The sequence below is a fragment of the Sturnira hondurensis genome, unplaced genomic scaffold, assembly GCF_014824575.4.
Source record: "Sturnira hondurensis isolate 20B ecotype Veracruz unplaced genomic scaffold, ASM1482457v3 Scaffold0021143, whole genome shotgun sequence".
NCBI lineage: Eukaryota > Metazoa > Chordata > Mammalia > Chiroptera > Phyllostomidae > Sturnira > Sturnira hondurensis.
The window spans coordinates 6,012,116-6,023,363 of NW_028093774.1; the positions used below are offsets into that span (position 1 = coordinate 6,012,116).

General features: G+C 48.0%; 1 protein-coding gene across 1 annotated transcript; it reads left to right on the plus strand.

Annotated features, from left to right (window-relative positions):
• Positions 1-1,514: 1,514 nt before the first annotated feature.
• Positions 1,515-10,955, plus strand: LOC118976697 (serpin A9-like). The gene is given in 5 exon segments (XM_037031313.1): positions 1,515-1,917; positions 7,534-7,804; positions 9,074-9,221; positions 10,586-10,786; positions 10,899-10,955. Coding segments are annotated over 5 exon segments (1,065 nt in total). The 5' UTR covers positions 1,515-1,529.
• Positions 10,956-11,248: the final 293 nt, after the last annotated feature.

Consider the following 11,248-nt stretch of genomic DNA (forward strand, 5'->3'; position numbering starts at 1 on the left):
CCCAGAGAGACTCAGCACCTTGCCTGAGATCACGGGGAGGCCAGGCCATGACAGGACCAGAACATTTACTAGCTGGCTCCCTGAGAGGCAACTGGTTCAGGCAGGTCCCCCCACCCAGCCCAGGGCTCCCACTCAGGAGGATTTGGGGAATGGGGTCAGATGTCCTCTAGCAAGGCCACATATACTGATGGGGAGGGGACCCTCTGGGCGGCAGAGCTGGTGTTAGGAGGTGCCCCTTGGAATCCCCACCCACACCCATTCCTCCCCAGAGAGGGGTACAGGTCCCTGGTGTTCCGTGGTGTGCCCCGTCCCTGTGCCCGGCTGTGACTCCTCTGCCCCAGAGCAAGGCTGCCCTTTCCTTCCTTCAACCTCACCCTTTCTCACACAGGGACATGCCTGTCCCCTCACCCCACTTCCTAGGCACACTGTGAGCCAGACGCCATGCTGGGCCTATAGAGACCGTTTCACTTTTTCCTCGGAGCGACCCTCACTCACAGGTGGGGAAAGTGAGACTCGGGGAGGTGACACGATGCGAGGGCGATCGCACAAGGCTACATTCTTTAAACACGATGTAGTGTTCTGAGGTTGTGGGAAAAACAAAGGGTCTTGTTTAGGCTCTGACTTTCAACTGCAGTCAGAGCACTTTCAAGTGCTGCGGTCCGTCATTACTACCCACGTTAACACAGCAGGCCCCAGCTCATCGCCGGTGTACTACAGACCCCCCATTTTCCACATCGCTTTCTGAAGACCCCAGCCAGTTTCAGGGCTCATCAAATAGGAGACACTCGGGATTTTAGTGCCATGTTCCTCCTTCCTCCGTTCCTATCCACCCTGGGTCGGGCTCCTGGTGTAAATGCTCCTCCAGCCCAGGTAAGTGCGCCAGCAACTACTGACTGAGCTCCTATATGGTGCGAGGCAGCGGGCCCGAGGTGGGAAGAGCAAGGAATGACACACGTAGCTCCCAGAACAGCCCTTGACAATTCCATTCGGATTGAGACTGGCCTCCGCGTCAACCCTTCAGTGGGTCCCACAGCCCGAGTCAAGTCGGTCAAGTCTATGTATGGCCTCTGCTCCCGCAGCCCCTCTCTTATGGTTCCCTGTTCCCTTTTCCTCCACACCCCCCTCCCCCGAACCCGGGGGTGAGATTCCATGGAATCTGTTAACTGTCCTGCTTGTCCCCATTCCATTGCTAATGAGGTTGTAAGGTCTCTGATTCAGGCCCTGTACCCTCAGCTTACCTCCACTCAATGGTTTTTTCCTCTCTTGCAGACTTACCTCGTTCCAAAATGGCATCTTCCTTTCACCAAGTTTTCTTAGTTGTTAGCTTCTGTGCTTCAATCTGTTGTGTGTCCCCGTCCAGTCTCCCCAGCAAAGGATCCCTCTGCCCGTCCTCCACCAAGGACATCCCTGCCTCCCAGGTGTCTTTCAGCAACACCAACTTCGCCTTCCACCTGTACAAGCAGCTGGTTTCAAAGACCCCAAGCCAGAATATCTTCTTCTCTCCAGTGAGCATCTCTGCCTCTCTGGCCATGCTTGCCCTGGGAGCCCACGCAGCCACCAAGACCCAGATCCTTCAGAGCATGGGGTTCAACCTCACACACACGCCAGAGGCCACAATTCAGCAGGGCTTCCAGCGTGTGGTCCACTCACTCCGAGTCCCCAGCACTGACCTGGACTTGAGGATGGGGAATGTCCTCTTCATCAAAAAGGGGCTGCAGCTGCAGCCAGAGTTCTTGAACGATGTCAGGAGGCTGTATGAGTCAGAAGTCTTTTCTACAGATTTCTACAACACCTCTACAGCCCAGAAGAGGATCAACAGCTATGTGGAGAAGGAAACCAAAGGGAAGGTTGTAGACTTGATCCAAGACCTTGAACCTCAGACAGCCATGGTCCTGGTGAACTACATTTTCTTTAAAGGTAAGGCTCTGAGAGGTTCACTCGGATTTTAACGTTCTGTTCCTCCCCACCCCCACTGCCCACAAACCCCAGAGAGCAGGGTGGGACAGTGAGAAGGCCCGAGTTCTAACTGGCCGAGTGCTAACTAGCTTTGGAGCGAGCTGGCGCCTGACCTTGGCTGTCTCACGTTCCCTCCCTCAGCTTCAGTTTATCAGTTACAGTGGGGGCTCATTCCGTTTCGTCTTTTACAGCCTGATTATGAGTCCTGAGGGCCTAACATGGGGCTCCGTGGGCAGCCCGTGGGACACAAACATTTTCTAGAAATCAGTTTCGGAGAAAGGACCTCATTTCTTGCCACCAGTAGCTGCCCTGCTGCCCCCTGAAGGTTTTGAAAAGGGACACAGAGCTTTCTGACAACCCAGGTTAAGAACCAGACTGATAGCTGCCAGAGGGGAGGGGTTGGGGGCCTGGGTGAAAAAGGTGAAGGGATTGAGAAGTACTGATTGGTAGTCACAGAACAGTCATGGGGATGCAAAGTACAGCACAGGGAATATAGTCAACGCTATTGTAATGACTGTGCACAGTGCCGGAGGGATACCGGAAATATCAGGGGGTCACTTTGTGAACTGTATGATTGTGTCACACTGTGCCGCACACCTGCAGCCAACGCAGAATAATACTGAGTGTAAACAGTACTTTAAAAATAAAAAAGAAGGCTACCCAAAAGTGAGAACGCTTTCACAGATGTGGAAGTCCAGGCAGTTCTGTGTTTGCTACGTTTTAGGAATCCAGTTAAGTTTTGGGAATTCTTTGTACATTTGGGTAACAGTCTGACTGTCGTGCACACCCCTGTGCATCTGTCTAGAGCTTCACAGCTTACAGAAACACCATGTTGCCCTGAATGAGCTTAAGGTTTAAAGTTGGACAACGTCAGGGTTGAATTCCACCTTTGCCCTAATTTATTTTGTGATTCTAAGCATGTTGCTTGAAAAGATCAAGCATGTGTTGAGTGGCTGATGTGAGCCAGGATTATGCCAACTGGACAGATGATAAAGTCAACTTCATAGGGCTGTGCTTATGGGTGAAGCACCTGGACTCCCCAGACAGAGTTGTCAGGGACACACTGTGCCATCCCGCCCTCTCTCTGCTCTCTCTCCTTCCTTCCCTCTCCCCCTCCTCTCCTGCAGCCACCTACCCATTTATCCGTCCATTCTGCAAGGTTGGACGAGAGGAAAAAATAATAAATATGTGTCAAGTTCCTACTAAGTTTCCTGTATTTAATATATGTTGTTCCATTTAGCTTAATTTTACTTAAATACAATTCATAAACCATAAAATTAAAGTATACAGTTCAGGGGGTTTTGGTTTTTGGTTATAGTCACTTCACTTCAGATCCACAGGGTTGTGTAAATATCTCTAGTACGTAATCCCCAAACATTCTTATCATCTCAAACAAAAACCCACTCACCATTAGCAGTCACTCCTGGCTCCTGCTCTTTCCCCACCACCAAGCTATCTACTCTCTGCCTCTGCAGACATTCTGGACATTTCATAGAAATAGAATCATATGGCATGTGCCAGTCTTTCTGTAAATGTCGTGTTCAATTCCTTGCACCAAGGAGCATGTTTGTGGGATTGTATGGCAGAAGATGGTTGGTTCTGAAAGAAACCACCGAAGTCTCCACCGTGACTGTACCATTTGGCATTCCCAGCAGCAGTGAGTGAGAGTTTCCGTCGCTCCGCATCCTCGCCAGCATTTGGTGTCAGTGGTCCAGACTTCTGCCTTTTGAATAGGTGTGCACTGGTATCTCGTTTTAATTTGCATTTCCCTGATGATGTATGATGCAGAATGTATGTCCGTATGTTTATTTGCCATCTGTGTGTCATCTTCTTTGATGAGATGTCTGTCAAGGCCTTTCCAATTTTTAAATCCAGTTGTTTGTTTGCTATTAAGTTTTAGCAATTCTGTGTTCATTTTGGGTAACAGTTCTTTATCAGATGTATATTTCACAAATATTTTCTTACTGTCTGTGGCTTGTTTTCTCATCCTCTTAACAATGTCTTTCCAGACCAATTTTGAATTTAATGAAGTTCAGCTTATCAATTATTTCTTTTATGTAGTATGCCCTTGGCATGATACATAAACCATTACTGCCATGCCTAAGGTCATCTAGGTTTTCTACTAAAGTAGGAGAAAACTTGTAGGTGTTTTATAGTTCTGTGTTTTTCATTTAGGTCTATGAGTCATTTTGAGTTAGTTTTTGAGATGAGTACAAGGTTCGGGTCTGGACTCATTATTCTGCATACGGGTGTCAGTTACTCCAGCAGGATATGTTGAAAAGGCTGTCTTCGCTCCTTTGCATTACCCTTCTCTCCTTTGTCAAAGATCAGATGCCTATATTTATCTAGGTCTATTTCTGGGCTCTCTATTCTGTTCTAGTGATCTGCTTGTCTATTTTTTCATCAATACCACACTCTTGGGATTACTGTAGCTCTATAGTAAATCTTTAAGTTGGTTAGAGTCAGTCTTCCAACTTTGCTCTTCTCCTTCAATATTGTATTGTCTGTTCTGGGCCTTTTGCAACTTGATACAAGCTTTAGAACCAGTTTGTTATTACGTACACTACACCTTTCTAGGATTTTGACAGGGATTTCATTAAATCTATAAATCAAGTTGGGAAAAATTGACATCTTAACAATATGGAGCCTTTCTATCCATGAACATAGGATATCTTTCCATTTATTTAGTTATTTGATTTTATTTATCAGAGTTTTGTGGTTTTCTTCTTATAGATCTTGCACATATTTTGTTAGGTTTATACCTAAGTATTTCATTTTAGGGAGATGCTAAATGGTACTGTTTTTAATTTCAAATTCCACTTGTTCATTGCTGGTATATATAAAAGTGATTGACTTTTGTACAATATATTGATCTTGTATTCTGCAACCTTGCTATAATCATTTATTAGTTCCAGAAATTCTTTTGTCTATTCTTTTGAATTTCCTACATAGACAATCACGTCATTGGCAAACAAAGACAGTTTTACTTCTTTCTTCACAATCTGTATACATTTTATTTCCTTTTCTTGTCTTGTTGCATTGGCTAGAACTCCCAGTATAGTGTTTAAAAGAAGTAGTAAGAAGGGACATTCTTGCATTCTACCTGACCGTGGAGGGGTGGGGAAGCTTAGAGTTTCTCACCATTAAGTGCCACATTACCTGTGTTTTTTGTAGAAATTTTTTATCAAGTTTATTAAATGGTTTTGTTGTTGTTTATTAAATGGTTTTGTTGTTGTTTTATCATAAATGGGTGTTGGATTTTGTCAAGTGCTTTTTCTACATCCAAAATATGATTATGTAATTTTTCTTGCTTAGTTTATTTATGTGATAGATTACATTAATTGATTTTCGAATGTTGAACCAGCCTTGCAAACCTGGAGTAAACCCCATTTGGTTGTGGTGTACAATTATTTCTATACACAGTCAGATTTGATCTGTTAATATTTTGTTGAGTATTTTTGCATCAATGTTCATGAGAAATATTGGTCTGGAGTTCTCTTACAGTGTCTCTATCTGGCGTTGGTGTAAGGGTAATGGAGGCCTCATGGAATGAGCTAGGAAGTATTCTCTCCGCTTCTTTCCATCTGGACCGGGTGCCTTTTTGCAACTGCCTCAGGCAGCTGCAAAGCTTATCACTGCCTGTTACTTTTTTATTTTTGAAAGTTATTAAATATTGTAAGTTTCTTTAGTAGGTGTGGGCCTGTTCACATTGTCTACTACTTCTTAGGTGAGTTTGGGTGAATTGTGTCTTTCAAGGAATGGGACCATTTCATGTAGGTCATCAGCTTGTGGGCAGAGTTGTTCACAGCATTTCTCTGCTTTACCCTGAATGTCCGCGGGATCTATGTTGGTATTCCTTCCTTCACTTCTGACGTTAGTGGATTGCTTTTTTCCTGTGTACAGTCCATACTTTGTTCTTTTTATGCTGAATATTGTTTTTTTAATAAAAGCTGGATTTTAACAACAAGGTAATGTGGCAACTCTGAAAATCAGATTCTTTTCCTCTCCCACAGGTTTGTTACTGCTTGTTGCAGTAGTTGTTTGTTTGGTGATTTTTCTGAACTAATTTTTAAAGTCGCACTCTGTCCTGTGCAGCCATGATTGGGCAGAGATTTCTGAAATGCCTGGGACAAATAAATCTCCCCGTCTGTACCAAGGGCGTTTGTGTGCATTGTGGGGTATGCCATCGACACCCATCAAGGCAGTTTCTAGCCCTAACTCAGCATTCAGTTTCTGTTTGTGTAGACCATCAAGGTCAGCCAGAGCTGAGAACTAGAGCCTTTTCATTTTTTTTCAAATATGCATATACACTACACATGCATGCAGCATCTAAAAGCCCAGGGTATGCTGGAACTTTCCAAAGTCTCTATGGACATCTTTTCCCTCAGCTTTTCCTTTTAAATATTTGGATGAGTCTATTGTTTGTCCCATCTGTTATCCTCCTCCAGGCAACCACGAAGCTAAAACACTTGCTTATAATTGTTCCTTACAAACACTCCCTGACCCTGGGGGAGAAATGCTTTTAGCACTGGGTGAATTCCAATCAGCCTTGTAAGTGGGCTCTTCCAGGAAGCTATCAGACAGGTCAAGTAGTTACAATTCTTTGGGAATGAGGCTTTCCAATTTCTTCAGATCTGTTCCTCCTCCTCTGGTGTTGGGAATACAATCTGCCCATTTTCAAAGCTGCTGCTGAGCTGGAAAGTAGAGGGTGAGACTAACACAAAGTTAAAACGTCACAGAGTTGACTGGACTCATTGAGATTCAGCCACTTTTCTTGAATAGACTCTTCCCAGGCTGCTGCAAGCCTTTGGTTAGTTTCCAGAGTTCTGAAAAAGCTGACTCTATGTATGCCAGGGTGTTTTTTTCCCTTTTCGTTTTCGCCTTTATAAAGGGGTAAATATGCAGAGGCCCTCACTCTGTCATCTTCACAGATGCCACCGCCACCCTCACCCCGGCCTGTCCTGTTGAGCCTTTTGATGAGCTGATCGTTAGCTATTTCCTCAGGCAGCTGCAAAACTTATCAGTACCTGGAACTCCTTTTGATGAGTTTTCCCCAAGGAAATGGCTTTTTACCGTGGTTGAGCTCCCAATCAGATCAAACACAGACAGCGTTGCAAGTGATGCCTCCCAGGGAAGCACAGAACAGCTCAAACGAGGACAATTCTTTAGGAATGAGGCTTTAAAAAGGTTCCAGCCCCATTTTTATCCTACAGGGCCCTCAGGTGGCCGAATTCCACTGCAAATGCAGGCTCTTACTTTTCGAGGATGCCACAGAGCTGGGGCGTTTTGGTGGGAGGGGGCAGGGGAGTGGGACTAGGGCAAGTTGAAATACCATGAACTTGACTGTTCTCACCAAAATTTAGCTATTTTTCTCTAATAAATTGTTTCCCACTTTTCTGAAAGCATTTGATTAATTTCCAGAGTTCTGAAAAATTAATTTCAATTGTTACTGGCAGTTCTCTCTCTTTTTTTTTATGGTAGAGAGAGTGTTCAGAGGTCCTTCCTTTATCAGTTTGGCTGTTGTTACTGCACTAATTGCAAGGTGACATAAAGAGCTCTCTTCTCTCTTTGCGCCAGCCAGGTGGGCAAAGCCTTTTAACCCCGTGTACACAAGTAAAAGATACCCGTTCTTGGTGGGCAAGACCACTGTCAAGGTCCCCATGATGCACCAGGTGGAGAAATTTGCTTTCGGAGTGGACCCGGAGCTGAACTGCTCTGTGCTGCAGATGGACTACAATGGAGACGCCGCAGCCTTCTTTGTCCTCCCCATCCAGGGCGGGATGAGGCGGCTGGAGCAGTCCTTGTCACCCAGGACACTGAGGAAATGGAGCCACTCCCTCCAGAAGAGGTGGGCACCTGTGTCAGTTTGCTAGGACCTGAGGCTGGTGTACAGCCCCGGGTGGGGAAAGAGCATTTCTTGGCACTGTGGGCATCACCTAGGAGAGAAAGGACAGGCTCAAGGATAAGTGTAATTCAGGAAAGACAAAGGTCCATGCCTTGGGGAGGCAGGCGGAGTGCTGAGGAGCCTGTGGACAAAGAGGTCACTTTCAGCTGGGGTGGATGGAAGGCTTCAAGGAGGGGCACCTTTGGCCACAGGTATGGACAGAACACGAAGGTATGGGTAGGACATAGGGGCTTGGAAAGGGCAGGCTTGAAAGAGGAACAGCACTGGTACCGATGCAAAGGTGGGGACCAAGGGACTCGGCAGAACGCTTCGCCGGCTCGTGCTCTCCTGCGACTATAACCAGGCTTGAGAGAGGCAGAGGCCGCAGGTGAGGGTGCGGTGTCTGTACAGAGACATGGCAGAGAGAAGGCGAAGAGGGCCAAGCCAGCACAATGCGGGGAGAGAGAGCTGTCTGTTGTGCTGGGTGTCACAAAAGTCCATCAACGAAGTGTCCATCCAACACTTTTGTGCTTAGATTTCTGTGACTCATTAAGTACGTGACCTTGGCCAAAGCGCTCACACTAAGCTTTCCCATCACTAAAATGGAGACAGCGTTCAGGAATGTGCCGAGACAAGGCCTGGCCCTGAGCTAATGCTCAGTGGGTGTGGGCTATTCACTCAGGTCCAGGGAAACCACCACAGAGGAGGAAAAAGTGTGCCAAACTCCAGGCCTGTGCTGTCCACCATGACAGCCACCAGCCACATACGGTTATTCAAATTAAAATTAAATTAAACTTAAAGCGTAGCTTCTTGTTGGCACCAGCCACGTTTAAGTTGCTTGGTAACCACGTGCGGACTTGGCCGCTCTCAGAGGTTAGCAGGGTTTGTCTCAAGAACGGTTGGTGGGTGGCACTCTGGTCCGGGGGTGGCCAGCTCACTTCTGTCACCATCTGGCACATCCCAATGGCCTCTGCTATAGGCTCCCCTGCTGAGCCCCCTTCTCTGCTCTGTCCTCTACTTGAGGGGGTGGTCCTATTTTTCATCTCTTACATCTTCAGGACTGAACTTGCTCATCCAGTGGGCTCACTTCCAGAGCAAGCTGGGCTGGTTGCCTGGGAGGCGTTGACCCTTAGGCAGCACCCAGTGGCAGAAGAGTCTGCTGAAATGCCAGCCAGAAACAGAGATGGGGGCCCAGGGCCTGTGACTCATCCCTTCCTTTCCCCTTCTCCACAGGTGGATAGAGGTGTTCCTTCCAAAATTTTCCATGTCTACCTCCTATGACCTGGAAAACATTCTCCCAAAGATGGGCATCCGGGATGCTTTTGGCAAAAATGCTGATTTTTCTGGAATCACAAAGAGAGACTTCCTTCAAGTTTCCAAAGTGAGTTGGTCGCTGAGAATATCTGCATGAGAGCCGAGGTGGAAGGGCCTATGGAGACTGACTGAGCGCTCCTGTCTCACCGATAAGGAAACAAAGCCCCCAGGAGGCGAAGTGACGTCTCTGAGGCGACAATGAGGCCGCATAAAATGGCCAGGGATAAAATGGCCGGATAAAATGGCTGCCAGGTCTGATGCTTCATGGCCATCATACCCCTGAGGCAGGGGCATCCTTTCTCCCTCGTCCAACAAGTGTTCTGAGGTTCAACTGCCGTTCTCGGAGAACCAGGCAGGGGAACCCCAGGCCCTGGACCTCGCCTCCCTGGGGCCCAGGTCCTCACGCTGAGGTCATAACGTGGCTACTCATGGGACATTAGTCCAAAAAAAAAAAAGAAAAAAGAAAAACAGGAAAAGAGAGAGCGGACTTCTCAAATGCAGGTTATTGGACCTAAAAATGTAGATTTCTGATTCTTTTGAAACAACTCGTTGACCCAATTCCCACACCGTGAGTCCGAGTCTCTGCACAGTGGCCATCGACTGGGGCCAGGCTGTGAGCACCCCTTTTAGACAGAGGGTGGCCTCGGGGCTCCCTGTGGGCCCCATGCCCTTATGAGAGGTCTTCTTGTCCCATTGGGGTTACCTGTCTTACCCGTGTCTGCATATGGGTTCCTGATCCCTGACCTAAAATTTATTGCGATAACAGATTATAATGGTCAGGGGTGGTCCTGGGCCACTGAAGGGGACCTTGGTCACTGGTGTCAGGGAAGGATGCAGGGAGGCCCCACGGGCAGACAATGAGCACTGTGGGCCTCTCCCCACTATGTGCCCATGCACACATGTGGAAAAGAATGGCCGTAATTGTCCAGGGGTCCCAGGCGCCTGAAGCTTCGCGGCACGTGAACCCCAGGTGAAGAATCTCTTCTGTAGAAGAACGAGTAGGGACGCGATATTCAGCAACACCCAACCCGTGTCTCCTGTGCAACGGCTGTGGCCCTGACTCTGGTGTCCACGCTTTGTATGATCTCCTTTAATTCATCAAATAACCCCATGGGATTCGTGCAATTATTACCAGCCTTTTCCCGATTTGGAAAGTGAAGCACGTGGCATCTAAATACCTTTTGCGACAGTAAGCAGCAGAGCTGGGACTCAAACCTAGGTCTCTCTGGGCTGTATGTGTAACCACTCAACTCCATGCCTAGGGGCCAGCTGGCCAGGAGCAGCAGCCAGAGCTGCAACTGAACAAATCTCACGCCAGGCATGTCGTGGAATCTTGAAGCCGATTGGGGTGGGGGTCGGGTATCCCCATTCCCAGGCAAAACACCGACTCTCAGTTTCTGCAAAGTGTTGATGTTGCTCTTCCCTTGGCAGGCTGCCCACAAGGCTGTGCTGGACGTCAGGGAGGAGGGCACCGAGGCCGCGGCGGCCACTGCCACCAAGCTCACGGTCCGGTCCGAGGATGGCGCCTCTCACTCCATCTGCTTCAATAGGTCCTTCCTGCTGCTGGTTGTCAGCAAAGCCACAGGGACGGTGCTCTTTCTGGGGAAAGTGGAGAACCCCACTAAGTTCTAGGCGGGCCCAGGCCCATGGACAAATGAGACGTTAACAAGGCACAGGAAATAAACCGCGTGCCCCTCCTGTTCCGAGGCCCCCTGCCCCCAGCAGAGCTGCGGTTGCTGCCCAGATGCCACTTCTGAGGCTCAGGCGCCAGAAGGCAGCAGAGACGCAGGTCACGAACTGAAGCCCTTGAGCCCCAGGCCGCGCTTTCCCACAAACCTCCCAGGTCACCGGCTTCATGGGGCGTTTCTGGGTCAGCGCATTTCCATTCCTTAGTGCCCGGGAGTGGTCGCATACAGGGCAGTCGCCTTTACTGCAGACAGACAGGGATAAATTTCATCAACCTGAAATGTGAATTGGGCCAGCGATGGTGCTCCCCGTGCCTCTGGGGTCCTGGATTTGAAAATGGCCTAATGGTTCCCTCACAAAGGCCAGATTGTCATTATGTGACATTTTGTTGATTGAATTTGTCCATTC